Consider the following 26634-nt stretch of genomic DNA (forward strand, 5'->3'; position numbering starts at 1 on the left):
GTTTTAGTAATGCTACCCCCGCATCGCTAGTCGATCTACCACTAGTAAACCCGTATTGTTCACTATGAAAAATATAATTCCTACCGAAATAGGACAGTAATTGAGTCAGCATAATCTTTTCGAATATTTTACTTAAAGTTGGTAAAATTGAAATGGGCCTATAGTTGCTAGGATTTCTTACCTCTTTTGAATACGGGAATAACCTTGCTGTATTTCATTAAATCAGGAAAAACACTTTCGTCAACGCACCTATTGTAAGCTACAGCTAAATGTGGGGAAATTAGATCAATAATTGAGTCTATAACTTTGGTTGATATGCCCCAGAGATCTTCAGTTTTTTTAACATGTATTGATTTAAAAGCTTTTATGATTGCTTGTGGATTAACATGACGCAAATTAAATAAACTGCCACAAACGTTAACATTTTCCTTTAGGAGATCAATAGCAAGAGAAAGGGAGGAATTTAATAATTCTATGGTGTTCAGAGCAATTTCCGAAAAGAACGATTCAAAAGCTTGAGCTACCTCGGGCCTTCGTTGGGAGATAGCGCTACATGAAGTGTATATCGCCATCCCGCCTTTTTGTCGTTACGAACCTATACTGAACTGTGATAAGAGATCATGGTCAGGCCTCTTGTCTTTAGATTTTATAAGTTTGCCGTCTAATTCTAAAACTATATCTCTATCCTGTTGTTTAACCCTGCCTGACTCTTTACTTATTATGTTCCAAGTCGTTTTAGATTTATTTATTGATTGTCTAATTTTGTCGCTGTGAAACTTAGCTTTAGCAGCTACGCATACTTTTTTAAATAATTTTGAATATTTTTAACATATTCTATAAAATTGGAATTAGTATTATAAGTTTTCATAGCATATAGCTTATACAAACGAGACCTACTCTCATGAATACCTACTGTTCTGTTGCCCAGTCGTTGAATTTAGTCTCTCTGTAATACAAAACACGTCATCGGAAATATCGTACAAAAAAAATATTTATTTCTAATGTTTTGCCAGAAAAGCCTTGAATATTTTGATGTACTATATGGAAATGATTAGACTTGTCTGTTGTCGTGTTTTTCAGTTTAAATTATGGTTAGTAATAAGTATACTGTTGTTACTTAGAGTAGGAGCAAGATAGCAAACTAGCTATATGTCTCAGATACCTTATGGGTAAAAGTAAATTATCCTCAAAAAGTTTGAAGTTCCTTACGAACTTATTATCATCATCACATGTCTCAGGGTGACAGGCACAGAGGCAGTGAAAAACCTAAGATCTTTGCGATTTAAAGCTCTGAGCATCAGTGCAACGTTATGGATAGGCGTATCGCTTATCATCAGGTGCAAGACTTGTTCGTCCCGGCAATTGGTATTTAAAAGAAAAAAAATATTTATTTATAATTTAGATTGTTTAACTTCATAATTTAAAACGTACAAAATGTAGCAATTATCAATTAACATTAATAAATAACTACGGTACTCTAACAAAGGTAAATATTAACTTATCCCCATTTCTCTTTACCTACTCAACACGCCAGAAGCGCGTCATCTTCAGCCATTTTGTCTTACTTCTAGCAAACACGTTACGTAGGAGTACGATTGTGTTAGATCGAGTTTCTGAAATATTCACATTACAATTTGGATGTTAGTTTTATTAATTTTTGGGTTGATTTGTTTTATTTGTTTACTGTGTTATACTTTGCAATAATACCATTTTTAGGTTCGGCGGCTTGGATAGGACTCCGAAAGTTTCTCCTTAGTATTTATATGATTACGTTTTTTTTATCTATATTTAAGTATTTTACATCTATGCGGGAAAGGACGTTGAATATTGTAGTCAGGATATTTACTTCTTTTAGACATTATTTCATTTTTAAAAGTAAGTAATACAGCATTCAAACATTTTTAGCCTCCTAAAGCCCCATTACAACAAAATGTACATATTAACATGTGAAGTGATTCAGAACCAGATTATATTATTATTAACCTCATCATAATTATCATCACCAATTTATACGTTTCTCTGCTGGGCACGAGTCCATATATCACATCCAAATTTAGCGATACGTATCGTACCTACTTGATTACAGGATATCTAGTCAAAGTCAAAGTCAAAGTCAAAGATTATTTGTTCCATAGGTAAAATAAATTTACACTTGAAAACGTCACATTTAAGCTACTGCTCGTTCACTACGCTGACCTCCCTGAGAAGAACGAGCAAGAAACTCTAGGGATTGCTCTTTTCAAATAAACTTAAATGCTATGGAATACACTTTGAATCAAATTTGTGTGGATTCTGGAGCCATGTCGTCTTTCCATACATCTTTATCTAACACGTACGGGCATTTGTTGCTTTTTAACCGACTTGAAAACAAAGGAGGATTTATACATACGTTCGGCTGTATGTGTTTTATGTAATTGTGGACCGATTTTGAAAATTCTTTTTTGTTTGTTATACTCTCGAGGTGGTCCCCGATGCTGTTCCGGGTTCGTTTCGTTCACCAGAAATTACTAATTATTTTCCGCAAATAAAAATCGACTTTTCACTTGACACAAATACATGTAATAAAAATAGTAGTAAAATTTTTCGTACTCCGGGACAGGCTAAGGCGTCTAGCTATACTGCCAAATCTTGGATTTCAATTTTTCTTCAACTTTTGATTTTATTAACGCAAAGCCAAATCTCCAGAACGAAATTTAAATCAAATCACCGTCAACATGACTACTAGAAAAGAAAAGTGATAAATATACTATATTTTCATGATACCCATTGAAATAATCAGTTATATTCATTGACTTACAAATAAATGGACGACGGGTCTAATACAAAAACCACGAAAAAAATATCCCAAGTCAATCTATTTAAACGTAGTGACATGTAAAGGAATATGAAAAAGCTAAAACGTAGTATTTAAATTGATTCGCTGTCAGTCGAACAAACGAAGACTAAAGCGTGAATGACGCTCTGTATACAATTTTAACGCCCTATAAGTTCGGACAGTTTTTAGCGCGGACCCGACGTCCATATAATTGTAAGTCAATGATTATATTACATTTTTTGTACAAATATCAGACTATTTAAATGTTTACAACCACTAAGGTTAGCTTGCGTCAGGGTGACTTCTACCACGATACGTTACTGGAAACATCGGAGATTATCGTTTACAAAAATAACTTATACAGTGGTATGTTAAATGGCACCTAAGCACGGAAACATAAAGCTTAGTATCCGCATACGAGGTAAGTAGATTTTTTTGTTAATAGATGCTACAGTAATCACAAAAAAGTGATTCTGTAAAATGTTACATGTACAACATATTATGCGATAATATTATGTTTCCCTAAAAGAATTTCACTATCAGAAACGCTCAAATCGAATTCTTCATTTTGATGTTCAAAGTAAGGCCCTTATCTTACGACGCCATCATCAAAGACGACCTGTAAATCTGCCTTAGCAAATAGTTCAAAGACGTCCAAGAAAGCGTGGTTCACTGAAGTCACGAACCGTTTTAACAACTGGAGTTAAAATATAGATGTTCTTTGATAACAAATCATTAATGAAGAAATAGATTAAAAGAAACGAAAACACGAACGATTTGCAAAAATCATATAGAAAAAATCTGGTTCCTTTTGTGGCTTAGTTAGGCGTTTGGTAAAGATAATTAAAATCATTAATATTCGACTTACCAGCTTCAACTCCTTCCTTATAGCTCTAGTGACGTCAATGCTCTTCTTCCTGAGCCGTTTCACGGCTACGATGTTGCCTCTGTACAATGCAATCGTCGTGTGCGCGCGTCTCGCTTCCACATCTTGGGGTACTACCATCTGCAGAAAGAGGCGAAAAATGTAACTAAGACCATTATTCATAAAGTTCCCATGCCGGCATTTCACATGGCTCCTTGTATTCGTTATTGGGTATTTGATGTACTTAAAAAAATATTTGACGCACTGATGCAAGTCCGTAGCGCCGTCCACACTATCGGTTTACAACCGTCACCCTGAGACATAAGTTGACAAGTCCCATGTGCTCTGCTGTTACTAAACTACATAGAACAACACAACTCTCATAGGTGCGTAAACTGCTATTTATCAACAGTTCGATGTTGAAATTTCATCTGTTAATGAAATTTCATCTGTTGGTGAAATAGATCCGTATCCACCCGTGCTCTACACGTCTTGTCATAGATCGACAATTTTTCTTAAAGAACCAATATTGGATTGGAACAATAATTTAACCGGCTGATTAAATTATTTGTACGGAAAAAAGTATGTAAAGGTGCGGAATGCCAATTCATTACCGAGGCATCGCAGTCTTTGTTATTTTACTTTTTTTACAGTTCTGCAAATTGGCGTGCGCCCACATTCTTTCTTTTTAATCGACCTCAAAAAAGAAGGTTTTTAATATGATCGTATTTGTTTTGTGTGTATTGCTTTGACATTTGTAAACCAATTTCGACGATGCTTTTTTTGTTGGAAAGGATGTGCTTGAGTAGTGAAGAATATAAATATTGTTCCTCTGGGTAGTAAATTAGTTCGGATTTTAATTTCACCCGGTTTCCGCTAACCGATTTTAATAAAACTTGGCACATAAGTGTAATCTAAGGTCGTCATCACTATCATCATCAACACACGTTCCACTGATAGGCACGGGTCATCTGACTGTTGACTGGCCTCGCACGTTTTTTTTAAATATGCACGCCTGTCCATAACAGTTACAGTGCCACTCAGAGCTTTAAATCGCAACGATCTGAGGGGCACTGCCACTGAGACGTAAGTTGACAAGTCTCATGTGTCTGTAATTTCACCAGCACCCTTATCCTTCAAAACCGGAACACAGTAATGTTGACATTACTGCTTGGCGGCAGGAATAGGTAAGGTGACAGTACTTCCCTGGCCGAATACTTTCACAGGGAGCTCTACTGCTACTAAAAAAATATTGGTGTTATGGTGGTAAATCTTTCCTTGATGTAATGTATCGGTTGGTAACGTACTACGTAAAAAATAAGGTGCATTATGTGTGTCTCGTAGAGTAAGTACATAAATGGAGCTTTTAATAAACTCGTTACAGTACTTCATTGATTTAATAACTGGCTTGCAAACCTCGTTGAACCTCGACCATCGCAAAAAGTAACCTGCTTGTCGTTTTCTATCGGACACATTTCGGCGAGTGTGCGCAGGAACTTTTCAATTTAGTTCCACCCTCACTGTTCCTTCTTCGGTCGACTAGAAGGTCCGGAACACTCCATCATTATGTCGTCGATATACCACCCATTCGCACTAAGCGCTTTGCTTCCTCCGTTCTGATGCGTACAGCAAAGGAATGGAATACTTAATAAGAGAACCGAATCGAACGAAGATAGGAAACAAATGGAATTTATGTGCGATAGTCGTACAAAAAAAAAGCAAGCAGGTAAATTAGCGCCTGGTGAATTAGTTTTCGCAATAATGTAAATAACATGTATGAAGCTCAAATGAGCTAGGCGCGATAAACGTGGCTAAAGTATGATCTCCGCGTGTGCAGAGTTATACCGAAAAATGTATGAGACCACACAGTAGATCCGTTTTACTATTTCAGATACGTTAATAACACGGTTTCGCTAAAAATGGTGATTGCGTTAGTTATGATGAGGAGGGCAGAATTTTCGTCCAATTCATAATTACAAGTTCATTTATAATTATTTATATTATGGCATTCATCAACACGTCCACTCAGCGCCGCGCGAGCGCCGACTGACTGGCGGCCCGCGGGCGCGCGAAGTATTTACGTGAGAGCGAGAGCGAGACGCATATATATAGTCTGTCTCTCTCTCCCTCTCTCCAACTTATGTTTGGGGTGTACGTTATATTTTATAAATTTTGTATAAAGGTAGGGGCTGATTTCGAAATAAATGTTAATTGCGAGCTAGACATCGAGCGTTTCCTTCTCCAACTAACAACCCTCCGAGCATCCGCTACAATATAAAGGAAATTAAAATACGCTACATGTTAAATTAATTAATGTCTATTTAATTATAAGGCATTTTAATTGAAGCCGTGGTAGCCACAGACAACATAATCCGTGGTGGTAGTCTAATGGTTTGACCTACTGCCTCTCAAGCAACGGGTCATGGGTTCGAATCCGGGCTCGCACCTCTGAGTTTCTCGGAATTTATGTGCGAAATTTAATTTTATTTGAAATTTATCATGAGCTTTACGGTTAAGGAAAACATTGTGAGGTAACCTGCACACATGTGCAAAGCTATTAAACCGTGAAGCGACAAAGAGCGGGTACGGGTCAGGCGCAGGTGGGGACGGGACCGCGGCGAGACCAATTCCGTATGTCTATATTGACGACAACAGAATTAGACCCGCTGCGGTCCCGACCCGCGCCCTACCCGTGCATGACCCGCACTCGACTCGCACCCGCTTTCACTGTGTTTCACGCTCAAATGATGTCTGTATTATGCCCGCGTGGGAACTACAGCCAAAGGCCATCCTCCCATTGTGAGAGAAGTCCTGTGCTCAGTTATGGAACTACGTATATATAGACTACTTATACATACACCTAATCTCAAATTGGGGAATCCTCTGTACTATAAATACCAGAGCAACGGAATTCACGTGTGTAACCCAGTGTTTTGCAAGAAAACTTCCTTCATAAATAGCGCCTAATTTTTGTAAGGAGCAATTATTTTAGTAACTTATTCTAACATGCTCAAATTATAAGGCGTTTTTTCCCCTCAATCACCTATTTCTAATAACCTCCTGTGTTAAGTCCCGTATACCCAGAACTAATTTAGAAAAGTTCATTCCCCAAATTGGTCCTACAGAGTATTGAACCCGGGACCTCTTCATCCAACGCCCAAACTGCAAGGTTGCCAACGTCGTGAATATAGTAAGTAGGGTTCTTCATAAGTAAACATAATTTTAAAATTGAAATGCGTATAGGGTATAATAGTAAATAGGGAAACATGGGTAAGGTCATCTTTGGCATACATACCTTAAATAGATTGAGGATGTCCTTGAAAAGGACAGGGTGTATCTATGAAAAAACTGTTAGGTGTAGAAGAGCCACTAGTCTACTACAGTCAAGGCAGGGTGAAAGTGTACATATCTATGTCGATTTAAAAATGAACGACCAGTTAACTTGAGCTTTGCTATAATGGACGAAAATTGCAAAATTACATATTTAATATTTAATTACCGATGAAATGTGATTCCGTTTGTTTTGTAAATAGATGTTTTGCTGTTTTTTCCACACCACTGAATAGAACAGCACGGCATTGTTAGAGATATCATCTTTATTACAATAAATACAGAATATTTTTTTGGAATATAGGGAGACGTACACATAGGTTAGTAGTTGGCCTGTCTATATTTCAATGCAAACTCTTATCGCTAATGTGTTACCAGGAATATATGGCCCTTATTTCGTCTCTATTTCTGGTTATATACTCGATAGTTATTTATTATATTTAATTTTCTTGTTCTGATTTTTAACCTAACTTGAAAAACAAGGAGGAAGTCCTCAATTCGAATGTACTTTTTGGTGTGTATGTCGCGCGATTCCTTCTTATGTCAACCGATTTCGATGATTCTTTTTTTATTAGAAAGGTGGTACGCCATGAGTAAATTTGAAGAAACTTAATAAAACTTGGCAAATTGATAATATAAACTACACGCCTGTCCATGATAGTTGCAGTGCCACTCAGAGCCTTCAATCGCAAAGCTCTGAGGAGCACTATCATTCCGCCCGTCACCCTGAGACATAACTTGACAAGTTCCAAGTGCACGTAATTTCACCAGCACACTTACCCTTTAAAACCGGAACGCAGTAATGCTCACACTCACATTACTGCAGAAATAAGTGGCTCTACTGCTACTAAAAAAGGATTTTTAGTAATAGGTCTGGTGAAACTAGAAGCACATGGGGCTTGTCAACTTATGTTTCGATTTAAAGCTCTATGTGGCACAGCAACTGTTACGGACATGTAGTTTACCATCTGGAGCAAGACTAGTTCGTCCCGTTACTTGATATTCTAAAAAAACCTTATTCCCTTTAATAATTATGCCTGGATATCTATTTCGTAAGTATAGAAAACAGACATTGTTTGTTTTAACGGAAAATGATTTGGATATATCATACGTAATGTTTCTCTACACCAGCTTTTTTACTGCAGACTTATTTCTGTTCACGGCTTTGCTATCGATGATGTGTGATATGGCATAATGAAAAGCTTTATGTGATTTATGACACTCTCGGGGACAAAAAGTTTTTCTTTTTGTTTCTTTCTTTAAGATTAGGGAAACTCTATTTCTTCTGCCAGGCAGTAATGTCATCATTACTGCGTTCCGGTTAATTACATACACATGGGACAGCTAAAGCATCAGGGAGACGGGCGCTGCAACTGTTTAATATAGTATAAAAAAATCTTTGTGATGTGTTCGATTTTCCGTCCCTGAAATGTTGGCGACACTATAGATCATTAACAGTGAATGTTTGAGTTCGAAGCAGAAACTAATTCTTGAAAGTTCCGTAACATGACGTGGGTCCAGATTGCCCCTGTCAGCGTAGAATTTAGTGATTTAGGGCGTAGTAGTGTACACGGGTGTATAATGTATCGTATAAATATACTCACATAACGCTCAATTGGCATTATTTTATTTCCATTAAACTTATTTAATATAACAATTGACTTTATATAACGAACGTTCAATATAAACTTACAATCTATAATTTCATTTCTGATTACAATCACTAACTCTAACACTAACTTTTAATAACAGTCAAATGTTATAAACCTCAGATAACATAACACCATTTCATTTCTTCTAATTACTTGGTTGTTAGCAAAAACAAATATCAAGTTTTTGCCTATAATTACTCTTGTATTATTACGCATGTTAACATGCGTAATGGTGCTACATCTCCATCAAGCCTCCGATGACTAGAAAGCTGAAAGCTTCCGTCAAGTAATAAGATTAACTATGCAAAAGGGAAATGTTGCTTGCCTCCTTAGTACGTGAGCACTTCTAGTACAATAATGCGAACGGGTGCGCCATGGGTGTGAAAATCAAATAAACTTAATGTTAATAGACAATTTTCACTAGGACTAAATAGGCAACTGGCAACTGCCTCTGTGGCCGAACGGTTACCATGCCAGACTGCCACGCAGAGGTCCCGGGTTCGATTCCCGTGCCGGGAGAAATATTTGTATGGCCTACATTTATTTCTCTCGTGAGTTTGGGTGTAATTTGTGGTTGTCTATGTGTGTGTCCATGGCACCCGCGATACAGGGTTTCCCTAGAGCAGGGCTATGAGTGTGCGCGTTATTGTTAACCGACTTCAAAAAAGGAAGTTCTCAATTCGTTTGTATGTTTTTTTTTGTATGTATGTTACGCGATAACTCCGCCATTTGTGAACCAGTTTCGATGATTCTTTTTTTGTTGGAAAGAAGATACCTTGGATGTGGTCCCATTTAAATTTCAAGAAAATATTCCACCTCTAAGGGTGGCAAACTAGGGGATGAATGACTTTTGAGGTCGGTTTTTTAACCGGAGGTTAGGTTATTATTATTATTATGGGAATCTTTTGGTGCTCCTTAATGGGTGTTGATAGAAACAGTATAATCAGTAGTAGCAGCAGTATTATTATCACTATCACTACCACTACCACTATCACTATCACTTTCACTTTCACTTTCACTTTCACTTTCACTTTCACTGTCACTGTCACTGTCATTGATACTGGCACTGTCACTGTCACTATCACTACCACTATCATTATTATTATTACATCTATTTTATACTTTATTATTATTAGTTTTATTATCAAATACACTTCCTTTATATTAATTTTATATACCTCTAAATATATTTCGTTTGTGCAGCGGCCGGTGAGTGCCAGAACCGAATTTGTTCGCGTTTCCGAACATGTTTTAGGTCAATAAAATAATCTATTTAGTTTTTTTATTATATCTAGTGACGGGACGAACAAGTCGTCTCCCTGATAGTAAGCTACACGCCTGTCCAGAACAGTTGCAGTGCCACTCAGAGCTTTAAATCGCAAAGATCTGAGGGGCACTGCCACAGCCCCTGTCACCCTGAGACATAAGTTGACAAGTCTCATATACCTGTAATTTCACCAGCACCCTTACCCTTCAAAATCGGAACAGAGTACCTAATGCTGACATTACTGCTAGTTGGTAGAAGTAAATAACGTGGTAGTACTTCCCTGGACGAACTCTTTCACAAGGAGCTCTACTGATACTACTCAGTTATGTAAACCGAGGTTCATAACTTGTTATTGTTATTTAAATAGGGTGTTAGGGTTAATTATTGTTATAAAAACATAAATTATAGAATGTAAGTTTATATGAAAAATTCTTTATATTAATAATTTGGCCGTTAGTGGGTTTGCCATATGAAAACAAAGAGTGAAATTCATGGTTAATGCTTTATAATCGAGCACATACTCGTATTGACAAAATGGGCTTTTTGTGCGAATTGCTTTGAAATGAACATCCGAGCTCGGCCGCTCCCTGTGAATTTGCCGCGTGACGTTTAAAATCGAAAATTTCGAACCGTCGAAAATTTTAACCTCATCCATCTTTTGTACTTTCGAACTAATTACTGTGAAAAGTGGATAAATGAAAGAATTGCAATTAACTGACGTTATTATAACGAATCGTTGACGAAGAGGGAAAAGCCCAATCATCAATTATTTACTGACAAAATCAGTGACGAAGGTGTTTCCTTCAACGTCTCTCTTCTACGTTTACATTCCAACATATAATGCAAATTACAAAAAATTGCAAATTGAATTCGCCCGATTTTTAGCGGTTATACATTTTCGTTGATACGTACAATCAAGGTGGTAAGTAAACAAGGTAGGTACATATGTAAATGATATAAAATTCTGCTGCGCAAAAGATGACGCACATCTATTTTCCAAAAAGGAAACGGAAGTTGTATCAACACTTGCCTTCAGCCTACGGGATAAAGTTAGGTAAACATCCTATCGAAAACTTGATAAGAAAAAGGAGCCAAGTTTGGTACAAAGTAAAAAAAAACGAGAGAGAGACCTAAACGAGTGTCACATTGCAACAAAATTCCTTCAAACCTATTCGTAATATTGTTTGACACCGTAAAGACTATTAGTTTGTAGTTGTGTTAGTAGTTTGAACTTTTTCTAAATAGAGTTCGTCTAATCCTTACCTATTTCTGCCTCCAAGCATAAATGTGAGAGTTACTGCATACCGGTTTTGATCTGATTTACAATCTATCTCCGTGGCCGAACGGTTACCATGCCGGACTGCCGCGCAAAGGTCTGGGGTTCGATTCCCGTGCCGGGAGCGATATTTGTATGGCCTACATTTATTTCTCTCGGGAGTTTTGGTTGTAATTTGTGATTGCCTATGTGTGTGTCCATGACACCCGCGATACAGAGTTTATCCTAGTGTGGGGCTATGTTGAGTGTGTGCGTTATCCAAGGAACACTGCTACTGCACCCATCACCCTGAAACATAAAGTGAACAAGTCCCATGGGCCTGATAACGTGATAATGTTCACATCACTGCTCGGCGGCAGAAATAATGTGTCGGTAGTACTTCCCTTGACAAATTCTATCACAAGCAACTCTACTGCTGCTCAACTTATATTTGTCAATAAGACACTGAGTTATATATATATATATAGCTTTTAGCCGACTCCAAAAAAAGAAGGAAGTCTTTAACTTGACCGTTTTTTTATGTATGTTACGCGATAACTCCGGCATTAAACCCATTTAAATTTGACGAATATATTCCACCTCTAAGGGTGGCAAACTAGGCGATGAATCCGGTTTCGCGCACTTTCTGGTAACCGATTACAATGAAACTTGGCAAATATATGTAATTCCACGAACTTTTGAGGTTGAACAACCTCATTAGGTATTGAACTAGAGAAGTAGTTTACAGTTACAAAGGACGGAGCAGCGCCCACGCTATGGCTTTTAGACGATCTTCGATTTTTCTATTGCCCAAGACAAATCTTTATACGTTTTCGTAGTAACGCTGCTGTAGCACAGTATCCACTACCATTTTCTTTGTCTCTCGGCAATCTTCGCATATCCAAATACACCCGAATACAAATTTCCATGTCTAGTAATTATAAAATTGTTATAATACAAGGATAGAACACGAAGAAAACTTCCTTCGACATGATAAAGCTCAAATCTGTGATCTTTTCCCAAAACTGTAAGGTTGTACAGTCAATACGCTGGACAAACATCCTTAGGATGCCATTGCGACTATCACGCATTCATCAGAAACGACACCTTTTTTCGCCTAATTGCATAACTCACAGGCCACACCGCGAACCAATTTACAGTGTTATTTATGCTTTCTGCTCATTTACTTTGGTGACCCACGCTTATTGATTTTTTAACTGGTAAACTGATACGATAAAAAAAAGATAAATGTCAAACGTACTGAAAGTAGGCCGGTCGCCACACGCCCTAAAGCTCAGGACACACAGAGTCGGTACAGCGGAAAAGCGGTCCGGTGGTCCAGCGGCAAGCGAACACATACCGGGGCGGACCATATACACAGCAGTCCCAAACATAGTTAGTTCGTGGCGGAATAGCGACCCGGGCGGCCAGTGTGATACCAAAAGTGGCCACGTTTCATTTTCAACACTGATTTTAAAGAATGAACCACATCGTTGTCGAATAATAATCAAAAAAAAATTCTGCTTTTATTAGCGTTACGGAAGCAACATAAAAAAACAATCTTAAGAACTTTATAATAACACACTCGTTGTAATACAACGTCAAAGCACGCTAAAGTCTTTTTTTAATGTATAATAGACACAGGCAGCCACAATCTCACCTGATATAAAGTGACGATGTGACCGATAATGGAACGCGTTTGCCTAAGAAATGTCTATTCACTCTAGCCTTGCATAGCCCCAAATTGTACGTTTCGTGAAAGACAGTACCGGTAGAGTATTCTATTCCTTTGCCGCACATATGAGAAAGGAGGAAACAGAGCGCTTAGTGCGAATTGATGGTATATCAACGACGTAAGGATGGAGTGTTCCGGACTTCTAGTCGACCGAAGGAGGAACGGTGAGGGTGCAACTAAATTGAAAAAATCCTGTGCTCACTCCCCGAAGTATATCCGTTAGAAAACCGACAAGCAGGCTACTTTTCTGCGATGGTCGAGATTTTGAAGCTTCGACTCCACAAGAGAATTATTGTTAACAAGTCTCTTTGCTTTTCGCTCCACCGAGTCCAAGGCAGCTAACTGGTAATGGGCAGAGCCGTCCTAAGTCCCGCTAAAGCCCCGCTCCTGCACCTCGCCCGCTGCTACCGCTCTGTGTGGACAGTTGCGGAGAACTCGATAGAATAAAACTCGCACACCTGCACCCGGTCCGCCTGTTTGTCATAGCGTTCGACCGTGCCCCGCGCCGCCCCGACACGCGGCCGCCGTGCGTTTTAGTGTGACAGGGTTCATACGAACTTTACAAAATTTCTCGCGCCTGGAACGCACTCACGGCCGCCTCTGTGTGGCCAAAGCATTAAGGCCTATTTAGATAGAGAGAGTTTATCGTCTCGAAGATACGATTATCGAAAGAATATAAAAAACTTTCCTCATCTAAACATTCGCGATTATCGACCGTCCACGTGAGCGATAATCGCCTCGCCTTTCAATATTGAACGTCTCCGTGTAAACAGAACACGAAAGCAAAAATCGTATTTCGGGTTTTTGTGCAAGCCGTTTCTACCACGAGTGCAGTGCGCGATTGTTCGCGGTGTTTTGATTATCACTGCTTTTCTAAGACAAGAATTAATGAAACGAGAACGAAAAAAAATTTTGGATTAAGAAATGTTATAAAAAAAAAAAGTATATTTCTCTACAATGCAATGAACTTAATATTATCAGCAGTTCCAAATTTGAATGGTTTTTGCGTCATTTCGATATATCCATAGTCAATACCGCAGTAATCACTGAACTCGAATGGCGATTCTCGCACTCAAAACGGTTCGAACCGATTTGTACGATAATCGTATGAACTTGAAAAAATGTCATACGAGATCGTGTTTAGACAAGTCGAAAACTCGTAAGCAAGAACCTCCTTACTACATATTTCTCTGTGTAAACAGTCGAGGAGGCGATTAAGTTGCTTGCGAATCTCTTATGACATATCGTAGGCGAGATTTTAGTTTTTGCCTGAATGTAAACATTATGATACGATAATCTTATGGCGATTATTGCTTACGATAATCGCCTACGAGTTTTCGTCACGAAGCGTGCGAGAAACTCTCTCCATCTAAATGGGCCTTTGCTCTTCACCGAACCTAAGCATTATTTGATATATATCACTGTATAGAATTACCAATACAATTGGTATTGGAATAGTTATGTTTGAGATTTAATTCTTAAAAATTATAAAAATTATTAATATTTTATTACTTGTTTAGTTTTTAGAAGTCTTATTTGTTGATATACGTTTAACCGTATCTATTGAAAATTTTCCATGTCCGTGTATTTTTTGCTGTGCCCAATAGGGTCTCTAATTTAAGCGGGTCTACCTGCTATATTGTCCACTTTTGGGAATGCTGTAAATGATTGAGTATGAACTCAACTCACCTTGTTATCTCCATGCGCATTATACGCCGTGATAAACGTTAGGTCCTTGGCCTCGATGCGCCACAACACGGACGCCAGTTTTTGCTCGTATCGATAATGCCGCGCCAAAAGTGCGGCAGCGAGAATTGCCGCTGCCGCAACTGCGGCTGCCGCAGCTATCACCCCAGGTTCATGTGGCAGGGCGCATTTAACACCGTCAAAACCACAAGGTGGCTCTGCAAAGGGCGGCTTGTCTCCTATCCAGGCTATGTTGACCCCACCCACTAATTCCTGGAAAAAAAATTATAACAAGTTAAGACGGAATAAGAGAAAATTTCGTATTATAATATTTTACCATAAATCAAAAACATCGGCTTTTGCTTCTTTTATTATTATACGTTAAATATAATTTCTCTGTGTTCAATGGATACAGACATAATAGAAATATTTTCATATCTTAGTAAAGTAAGGAAAGCTTTTGCTATATGATATACTCGTACATCATAATGAAACATCTTTAAATCTTTCTAGTAATAATCTTTCTAATCTTTCTTTCTTTCAATCGTAGGCTTTCAATCTCGATGCATTTTCGCATCCCGGGAAAAAGTCGAGACTCGGTGCAATCTCGAGAATTAAAAACACTTTCAAGACTATTTCAAAAGTAGGTTGCCATATTTACAAGCTAAGCATTTAGGTAATCAAAACATGATATTTTAGTCCGGCTCTTTATTAACTTATTTTATAAAATCTAAACCTTTCTTTTTTATTTTTATATTGGACACGTAAGAAACAAACAAAGGATGTAAGTACCATTGTTAGTTCATTAAAAATCTTCCTAATAAATTGGGGTCAGTGAGGACCCTATGCGAGTAGTTCTGTGATTTTCTTCCTGCGAGTAAGGGTAGTTTCAGACAGAGAGGACCTGATTTTATTACTATAATTCTTCAATATCCACAGATTATACTAAGCTCCAGTCTACAGTATTGCAATATCCAAGTAACCAGAATAAGAAATTACCTACTGTGGATTTTAATAGGTTACTATTTAAAAAAGTGACGAGATTCCCTAGAGGGCAGAAAACATCAGTCTGGAGTCTCGAATATGCAAAAAAATCTCCAGTGTCGAAATTTTCGAGGCCGATATTCCCGGAAAAAAAGCCCCAACAACATCATTTTCTAAAATAATTTGGAGAATCTATATATTTTATATATTTCGTAGAATATGTGTGAAGCCAGACGAGCGTAACGTTTTGAGTTGTGTTCATGTTTTTTGAGGCGCTTAATTTACGCCACATTAGGTTTCATAATATTAATGCTCTGGCCACACAGAGGCGGTCGCGTATGCGTTCTGGGCGCGGGAGTTTTTGGAATGTATTGTATTGGGGCCGAACGCTATGACAAACAGGCGGACCGGGTGCGAGCGTGCGAGTTGTATTCCAATAGTCCTCCATCCAGGCCATTCCAGGCTTTCACGTTGTATACTTTCACAACTCTTGAGTGTATTTTTATTAAGTTCCAGTATGAATTTGACTGATTTTTTTATGTCGCTTCTGTAACGCTAATAAAAGCAGAAAAATTTCTTAAACAATTATCCGACAGCTATGTGGTTTATTCTTAAAAATCAGTGTTGATAATGAAACGTGGCCGCTTTTGGTGAACTAGTAAGCTTGGGTGTCTCGCCCCTGCACGCATTCGCTATTACGGCTGTGATCGGCGTTTTATTTCGACTCTCGCTGTCTGGGCACACGAACCAATAGTTGAGTGACGGTACGACTCCCGTGTCGTACACAAAAGACACCCTTGTTATATTGTGTTAAGACTGTTTTACTAATTTGACTAAGACATACTTAAGTTTAGCGCAATTGGACCTCAAAAACGCGACCCACAACTCACAAAATTACGTTTGTGTGGTTGACCCTTAAAGTAAGTAATACCTAGATTTTATCTACAAAATTTCCTGACAAGACCTAAGATCGTATTTTCGCTATTTGTCTTAAAAAACACTTCTCTATTATGCGTACATTTTTTTTTCACGAAACAACACACGCTTTCACTTTTATGCTGTTATATATTTGAAATGGAAATACTTGTAAGAAAAAAGGTCATCTTTTTTTGTGCGCATATTACAAATGAACATAAACAAAAGAACTTAAGATATTCCAATAACTTTATAGTCTGTCTTTTTATAAGATGGAGAAAAATAACAGTTCTTTTGGTAAAAGTGTTGCCCGCTTACAAGCAGCTAGAGATTGTAATCGATAAATATTCTATCGACTATCAACTGAATGTCGAACACGCTTATATAATAAACAACCGAACTCGTTTCATTTCTAATCCACCGCTGGACATAAGCGTCCCCCTGAACATTCCAACTCTCCCGATCCCGGTCATGGGCGTCTACTCTCGTACTCCGTCTGACATACGTCCGAAACAACGACTGTCAAATAAGCATTATATCTTTTGAAGGAAATGATTAATGTTGGAAAATATGTTTTAATCTACGATTCTACAAACAAAGTCTAAAACTTCCGAAGTCCCCGAAATCAATGGAGATAAATTAACTTTTCTATAACTTCTCGGGTCTGAGTGTTTGTGGTACCGTCGTTGTTTCCGATTTCCAAAACAAACGCTTTTAACTTTAGTTATTTTCTTTCGGATCAGAGCAACGTAATGTGATGTTGTCTAATATTTAATAATTATATATTTTAATTGGAATACGTTTTTTAGAAATAAAATTATAAATAAGGTACTTAGAGTTCATTTTTGCTAAATTATATTTTAGAACATGGTTCTTTGCTTTGCAGTAAACACAACTGTTCAACAACTAATACAATATCAATAAGGCCTAGAATTTCATTTCACTTGCAAAGTGTAGATATTCACTATTAGTACCTATGAAACTTCAGTCGCATAATGCGTCTTTTAATTTTGTCGATTATTATTTATATTTTGACAGTAACGTCCGATTGAGAACACAGGCTGAGGCTGGATAACAGCACGACTTTATTTTAATGACGCACACACTCAACATGGCCCCGCACTAGGGAAACCATGTGTCGTGGGTGCCATGGACACACACGTAGACAACCACGAATTACACCCAAACTCACGAGAGAAACTTTCTCAGAATCGTTGAATACGAATTACTCACTTCCCGCAAACAATCATTAAAATTTATGTACATGTTATACTTTATTATAGACACAATTTTTCCTTTTTTTTTTCGACAAAGTTATCTTTTTCTTAGGTATTCGCGATTGTTACACATTACCGACATTACCGACGTTTCGGGCCCTTTACAGGTCCCATGGTCACGGTTGACTGACCTTATGGGACCTGTATGGAAACGTCGGTTTGTTTGAAAAAACAAATATACGCGATTTAAATCCGGAAAAACAGTTTCATTTCCTGTAGATATCTTTTGATTGTTTCTTACAATACTCTAACGACGGTTTTTTTCACATGTAGAGAATCACATTTTATGTTCAATAATGATATAAAATTAAATTTCACATATTTTGATTCAGAACACTGTTGTACTAGCAATGTGATATGTGAGTGTGTGTTTGATGAATGAAGTCCTATTTAATTTAATTTTAATTCAATTTAATTGTTTCGCATGGTTGTCGAACGGAGAACGTGTAAGATGCGTGTAAGATGATAATGATGATTGTTTGAAACTTACTGGCAGCAACGTGGAACAATTAGTGTATCTGAAAGCAGCAACCGGTTGCGCCCTGAAGCCAGCTGGAGCTGAAGGGTCAGCTACTAAACCGATCACAGTAAAGTTTCCCTCAGCGTCACCGGCGCTGTCCATTTTTACCTGAAAATTATGGTATTATGAAGTCACGGTTGTGTGTTACCACTGGCACAGGATTTTGCTTTACCAGATAGTAATGGATTTATATTCGATATCACTCCGATAGAAGATGCATCAAACAATGTGTTAATTTCGAGTTTTTAGGTTTTCACGATTTGGAAATGAAATAATTTTTTCCAGATCTAATTTTTTTTTGTAAAAGAAATGCTGATATTTTTTGGAAAATAACTCCACTAGTTTTGTTATGATTATTAATACAAAAATCGAACACATAGAAACATGTTCTTCGACCGTGCTGCACCGTAGCATTGCTCTTACTAACTGAGCCACAGGTCAATTTCCCGAGTTGTCGAAACTCTCCTATGTGTCTTTGTTATAGATATTTGTACGGACTTTCGATATTCGTCGCCGCTAGCGACTTCTAGTGAGAGATTTTTGGAAAACCTTCTCACCGCAGTCGCAGAGAGATTTTCATGGTGTCGACATCTCTGAGGTCCCCGGTTAGATCCCCAACCGGGTCAATGTAAAAAAATAACTTTTCTATTTAATTTTTATTAATAAGTTTGTGGTACCGACGTTGTTTCCGATTTCCATTATACAAGTGCTTTTAACTTTAGTTACTTACTTTGGGATCAGAACAACGTACGCGATGTTGTCTAATATTTAGTATTTAATACATATATTTAAATTAGATAACGTTTTTAGTAAATTATAAATGAGGTACTTAGAATTCATTTGTTTAAATTATACTTCAGAATATGATTGTTTGACATTAATAGTAAACTTAATTGTTTAATAACTAATACCATCTCTGTCAACCGTTAGCATGAGACCTCTAAAGTGCCCTAAAAGTTGATAAGTTTGGAAAAAAATATATGTTTTTAGATCTTAAAAAAAACACTTTCATTTGCAAAGTATAGGCATTCATTCCCATTGTTAGGCCCTTTTACAAATCACGCAGGTAAAGTACTTCTATAAAGTTCTATTCAAGTTAGACAAAAAACTTTAATATCGATACCTCCATAGAAAACTACGCCAACTTAATTTTTTTACCTGTTCTGTTCTTATTTTGTTTTTTATTACTTTTTTTCACAATATTCGTTTTTTTTTGTTTTTTCAAATTTCGATTTTTGTTTCTTTTTTTCACAAAATTCGAGGAGCAAAATATTAGTAAATAAATATGGCTGTTTACAATAATAACTATAAAATAATCAAAAATAAAAGTAGGGATATGCACTCTTTTCTCTAACCTGACGGATCACGAGAAGACATTAAGAGATAAAAACTGACAACTGACATCAACTCACATCAAACCCCTGAACAGATCTGTAAGTAGTCGGTCGTAGCAGCTTCATCAAAGAGGCTCCGTCAGTAGGAGGAAGGCCAGTCCTCATGGCCGCGGTAGCAGCTCTAGCCCAGAGCGTCACAGCATCGTAGAGATGAGCTGCTTCTATTGGTACCTGGGAAAAAGTTACAATAATTAAAATCAAGGAAAATAGCATTTAAGTAAAAAACCGATGGACAATATATAATCAGATTGTCTTGTTATATAATATACAAATTAGTTTCAAGAGAACTTCTAATGCGATACAAGACAGCGTATTCGGGTGTTTAGTACCTACTCGTATTTATTATTTAAGGTAAGTTATTACTTGATGTACACTCCGCATATTATTATGTACTTATGTACAGCTACACTTGTTACAATTCTGAGATTTTAACCTTTTTGTCCACATCACTAAATTGTATTTTCTATTAGTTTTTAAGTATTGTTATAATTATTAATACAAAAATCGAACACTCAAAAAAAATTCCTTCGATACAGACGATATAGACGTCTTCTAGCATACCGTGACAGACGCTATACCAACTAAGTTACGGAACGAACCCCTCATGAATTTTTCTATGTGCTTGTTGTTGTGTCTTTGTATTTGGTTTTTCAACGACTTTTTAGCCGTAGCGCCATCTACGAAAGTTATTTTTTATTTAGTTATATCGTTCTTCAAAACCTCAATCCAAATTATATATAAATACCATTAATACGAAATTTCTATTTATAACTCTCCTAATTAAGGCGGAAAAGTTTAATTGAAGGCCGTACCCGAGGACATCGTGCTCAGTAGACTAGCAACATATCCCCTTTAGATATCTGAAATACTTTTCTTCTTTTCCGTGTTTTTCTTTTGTTATTATAAACAGCTACATTTACCTAATTGATAATATCAGCATTATGAAGGAGTCAAGTTGGTGTAACTACATGTTATTTTTGTATTCTTCTTTATTTAACTGCCTCCGAGGCCAAATAGTTACCATGCTGGACTGCCTCGCAGAGGTCCCGGGTTCGATTTCAGGAGAAATATTTACGTACGGCCTACACGGCGCACTAGTGCGGGGCTATGAGTGTGTGCGTTTTTTTAAATTATTCATTTCGTATTTAACTTGTAATTTACTTGATTTTTCTAGAAATCACTAGATGGTGAATGGTTGGTGGTGTACAGTCAAATCAAAACTGATTTTAATTACACCATGTCAGGTCATTTCCCGCCTGACTGTGTTTGTACGGAACAAATCAAATTCAATGTGATTTTGTGATGTATTATTAAAGTCTCAATGCTCAATTCTCACAAATACGGCGATCCTAGTGTCGTATCCTCAACAGTACCTACTATTTTCTATTAGTGTATTGCAGCAGTCCCTAGCGTAATTCCAAATGAATTTAAAATCCACCTACGTGAAGCAACGTGAAGCCTAGTAGGTACTCATGCTGTGCCTGGGGAATAACCATGACCTATCCACCGGATTATTTATTTATCCACTGCTTATCTTCGAACTCTATCTAGGTCATACACCGAAGTTACCCACACAGCTACGTAAATGCTTTTTCTTATTTACTAAATTGCAATGGCGTATGTGTACGTTACGTACGTACGTACTACGTATACTATACTAAATACGTACGCAAATTACAAAGGCCTCAAGTTTATTGCAGGGGCAGACTATCTACCCATAGGATTATACGGGGTGTAATAAACAAGTTCACAAGTTCTATAATCTCAGTACAGAGTAGGTACTAAAAAAACCGACCTCAAAAAGACGTGAAATTACGTCTAAGTATTTGCTAAGTTTTATTGAAATATCTTCAAATTCGCCACTATACAGGACTTGACACTGGAGATAATAAAAATCGGTTCTCACTACTCAAAGTATATTGAGAGAAAAACGCCTTGAATTGGAGAAATAGCAAAAGCAACCATTAAAATAATTGCTCCTTTAGAAAATTTAGGCGCTATTTACAGAAATGAATCAACATGCGTGAACAGCCACCTTTAGAGGTGGATGATTTCCTTCAAAATGAAATGGGACCACTATGGAAGTACCCTCTCATTTCTCACTAAGACGAGTTTTAGTTAGTGGACGGCGGTATAGAAATTTAAACTGTTAGAACGTACATTTAAGGTTTAAATTAGTATTTTTTTATTTAAAATCACATTAACAATATGTAGCAGTAGTGCTCCTTGTGAAAGAGTTCGTCCAAGAAAGTACTTACATATTTGTGACGTCAAGCAGTAATATGAGCACTTCTAGACATCATTTGTTCATGGAGTGTGTTTGAACGGAACCTATCAGGGTACGGTTAGTTGCACAGGTTGGTTTCTGTACATTTAATGTTGGGTGGTTTCAATCCGTTTTGTCGGAGTCAACATGGTAGTACTGCGAAGATTTTGTTTACCAAATATTGGTTAGGTAGTATTTTGAGTTATCTGTCTGGATTTTAATAAGTGTTTTCTTGACATATTGTTTTTATAATGGGGTAATAAATAAAGATTAAAAAATAAAAATATTTTATTTATATTGTAAAAAGCAAGCTTGCGATACAAAAAATATTCATTACTATAATATATAATATATAATATTCATATATATATATATATATATGAATATTTTTTGCTTTTATTAGGCTACGGGTTGCGCCATACCAGGAGCTCGGCCAGCCGGCATTAATGAATGGTATCGTCATTGACTTACAAATAAATGGACGACGGGTCTAATACAAAAACCACGAAAAAAATGTCCCAAGTCAACCTATTTAAACGTAGTGACATGTCAAAGAATATGAAAAAGCTAAAACGTTGAATTTAAATTGTAATGTCATCGCAGTACTGTCTAATTTTGCTTGCTTCGCTGTCAGTCGAACAAACGAAGACTAGAGCGTGAATGACGCTCTGTATACGATTTTAACGCCCTATAAGTTCGGACACTTTTTAGCGCGGACCCGACGTTCATATAATTGTAAGTCAATGGGCATCGTTAATTAATGGAAGATCGATATATCTTTTATTACATATACAATTATATACAATTTAACAACAATAATAATAATTTTAACAATATATATTTTTAAAGCTATCATCATCAATAATAAATGAGGCGGTTATTATATAAATTGATTATAATTATTATACACATAACCACAACCTTTATACAAAAAAAAAATCTGACCTCAAAAGTTTGTGGAATTACATCTATTTGCCAAGTTTCTATTCTAACTATCCCCTAGTTTGCCACCCTTAGAGGTGGAATATTTTTTCAAATTTAAATGGGACCAATGTTGAGGTAACCTGTTTCCAACAAAGGAAAATCAAAATTGATTCACAGATGACGAAATCATCGCCTAACTATACTATACAAAAAAAAATTGAGTCGAATTGAGAACTGCCTCCGTTTTTGAAATCGGTTAAAAAGTGATATACAGCCCCACAATTGCTTCCTTCTATTTCAATTATGGTATTGGCCAATTTAGGAAACGAACATTTATGCAATAAAAAAGAGACTACAGAGGCATACAGAAGACTATGAAATACATTTGTTGATATTCTGCAATACAGCTTAGTTACTCCGAGCGTTAAGTAATTGGTTATTAAACTTACCGAAGTGTCGTCAAAGATCTTATGATAATTGGGAACGCAGAAAGGCGGTGCCGCTGAAAGCTCCCGAATCATCTGACACAGAACCCTGTTAGGACAAATAATAATTGTTACTTATACGTAGTACAGGTATAAAATTATCAAAGTAGTTACAATAGAGAAAATTTTAATTTGCTTAAATATTTTTTTTTTATTATTAAACGACGGGATCAACAAATCGTGCTTATGGTGGTTGGTGGTAAACATCACGCCTACCCACAAAAGTTGCAATACAACTTAGAGCTTTAAATCTCTAAGACCTTGTGGCATTGATTTTAAAGATTATGTGTGCAGATATATGTGCAATACGAACAAGATATCAATAACGCGTTCTGTGTTTTTCTTTGTCCTGTCTATATTATTTGCTTTATACATATAGAAGACAAAAGTCAAAACTCCACACAAATCTATTACCTTAGAAATAGTGCTGTAGAACTCCTTGTGAATGAGTTCGTCCAGGGTAGTACTGCCACCTAACCTATTTCTGTAGTACTTTTTTTTTTTTATACATGACAGGCAAATGACTCCACTCCACCTGATGTTAAGTGGAAAGTGGTATCCAAACGCGAAGGAACCTAGTGCAGCGATGAAACCCTCACTGCACTAGCCACCTCCACCCTGTCTGCCTATAATATGCCTCTTCACGCCTCGTTTCAAGGACCCCATATCATAAGAGGGAGGGAAGACATGTGCCGGAAGGGAGTTCCATTTGTCAACCGTGCGGCAGAGAAAGGAGCCACCGAACCTTTTAGTACGCGATGGAATGCGGCAGGTAGTGAAACGGTGACTACGAAGGCCAGCACGCGTGCTTCTGAGCAGGAACGGGGAAGGGGGGATGAGGTTGAACAGCTCTTCAGAGCACTCACCATGGTACATGCGGTAAAAGGCGCTAACAACCACCTAACCTATTTCTGCCGCCAAGAAGTAATGTCAGCATTACTGTGCTCCGGTTTTGAAGAATAAGGGTGAAATTACAGGCACATAGGACTTGTCAACGTATGTCTCAGGGTGATGGGTGCAGTGGCAGTGCCCCTCAGATCTTTACGATTTAAAGCACTGACTGCCATTGCAATCTTTATGGATACGCGTGAAGCTTACCATCAGGCGCACGATTTTATCGTCGCTTAATATTATAAAAAAAAATAGTAATGTTAAAATCATTTTCACGTTTGTTTAATTACAAAATATTTTGTTTTAATTATATAAGCATTGTGTTTTAATTCTTACCTACTTTTCGAAATAATCATTATATTCTACAAAATCATAATCTATGCCCTGGCAAAGCTATGGATGCGCGAGAAACTTCAAAGTCAATTACTATGAACGTTACATGTTATAAGACCATAGGGTATAGGGAATTCTCTAGTTTGGGCTCGTGTGATTTTACTTCTCTGAAATACGTATTACGTAGTTAATATGTACGTATGTAATTATAGTATGAGTATTTTTGTGCTTTCAAATAAATTTTGGGCTCTTTGCATGTTCCATGGTCACGACTGACTAAATATGTAATTTATTAATAATTTAGAGGTAATGACATAGCCCCGCACTAAGGAAACCCTGTATCGCGGGTGCCATGGACACACACACAGACAACCGCAAATTACACTCAAGCTCACGAGAGAAATAAATGTAGGCCATACAAATATTTCTCCCGGCCCGGAAATCGAACCTGGGACCTCTGCGTGGCAGTCCGGCGTGGTAACCGTTCGGCCACAGAGGCAGTTAAGTTAAGTTTATTTTGTAAAAGACTAACAATCTCACAGGACAGTGGCTAGAGAATGCAAAAACAGAGTGATTTTGAAAACCGGTTTTTTTCGGATACCTTTCTATATAACTATTAATACAAAGATCGAACACTCAGAAAAAATTCCTTCGATCCGGTCGGATTCGAACCGACGTCTTCTTGCATACCGTGCCAGACGCTATACCAACTAAGCCACGGAACGAACCAACGGACCTCACGAATTTTTCTATGTGCTTGCGTCGTGTCTTTGTACTTGGTCTTTCAACGACTTTTTAGTCGTAGCGGCATCTATGAGAAATCTATGACAGATTTATCACCAAGTTAGTACCTTTACAGCTACCAGTCCTGGCGAGAGATGTCGCTATTCACTGTATTGATTAAATTTTTATTGAATTGATATTCAATTATTTTTTGTGAAATTACTCCACTAGTTTATTATAACTATTACATCGAATTAATTTTTTGTAGATTATTTTTGTTATTTATGGAATTCACAGCTTCAATGAGATAAATCAACGTCTTGAATTATAATTAAAAACAAATCAACAACATTAATATTTTAAAATGCATTGTTATTTTAGTTGGTACGGTGCACTGCTCGCACACGCGCGCCTCAAACGCCCTTCGCCACCCAAACGTTACCTACACCATCTTGCGGATGCCGTCACTGGACTATAATCACGTACTTACCCGAGTTCTTAGCATTTAGTTAGCATTATTAATCACGATACGATTATATTATTAGTTACGAATTTGTGTTTTCATTGTTTTAAAACATAATCGAAAATCCCGATAAGCCCGGAGGGTTACTTGGGTAGCAGTATAGTTCCTTGTGAAAGAGTTCGTCCAGGGAAGTACTGCCTTACCTATTTCTGCCACCAAGCAGTAATGTGAGCACTGCGTTCCGGTTTTGAAGGGTAAGGGTGCTGGGGTGACAGGCGCAGTGGCAGTGTCCCTCAGATTCTTGCGATTTAAAGCTTACCACCAGGTACACAATTTGTCTTGATATTATAAAAAAATAATAATACAATGATATAAAAAGGTACAAAAGATATAAAACACCCCTACTATGTACTTCTAAACTATACAGTCTAGTAGCTAGCCCCAAGAAGGCCTATATACGTATCCAATGTTTTAAAAACAGTTTAACTATTACTCCGGGAATTTTGATGGGACTGATGATGGGACGAGCCAACATAAGAATATTGGAAGGAAAAAGAATTCGAGAACAATTCAAATGTTTAAAAGTAAGTGGCCAGGAACCAGTAAAGAGGATGATAAAAAGGTGGAATGATGATGAAGGAGGTCCTAACATCATAAACAACAACTTTTGCTCCATGCCTGTTAACTTTTTGTTGTACTATCTGACATTTTTAGATCTACATTTTATAGTAAGGTAGTAAATTCAAACTGCCGCACAAAGCTAGCACCGTCCAGAGCAGGGTTTTTTAGCCTTTTTCTAGTCATGGACCCCTCTCAAAATTTCAAAGAGCCAACGGACCCTTTCTGAAAAGATG

At 37.2% G+C, this 26634-nt stretch overlaps 1 protein-coding gene across 1 annotated transcript in view; it reads right to left on the minus strand.

The window, feature by feature from the left end:
• Positions 1 to 26634, minus strand: part of LOC113240039 (guanylate cyclase 32E) — a 193353-nt gene that overhangs the window by 56009 nt on the left and 110710 nt on the right. Inside the window, exons 10-15 of the mRNA XM_026477244.1 lie at positions 23335 to 23419; positions 19714 to 19866; positions 18272 to 18409; positions 14634 to 14878; positions 13355 to 13377; positions 3684 to 3814 (exon numbers count right to left, since the gene is read on the minus strand). Coding sequence (XP_026333029.1) covers positions 3684 to 3814; positions 13355 to 13377; positions 14634 to 14878; positions 18272 to 18409; positions 19714 to 19866; positions 23335 to 23419 — 775 coding nt within the window. The remainder of the gene's footprint in view (positions 1 to 3683; positions 3815 to 13354; positions 13378 to 14633; positions 14879 to 18271; positions 18410 to 19713; positions 19867 to 23334; positions 23420 to 26634) is intronic.

This window comes from Hyposmocoma kahamanoa, unplaced genomic scaffold (assembly GCF_003589595.1).
Source record: "Hyposmocoma kahamanoa isolate Upper Pololo Valley unplaced genomic scaffold, ASM358959v1 119, whole genome shotgun sequence".
NCBI classification, from domain to species: Eukaryota; Metazoa; Arthropoda; class Insecta; order Lepidoptera; family Cosmopterigidae; genus Hyposmocoma; species Hyposmocoma kahamanoa.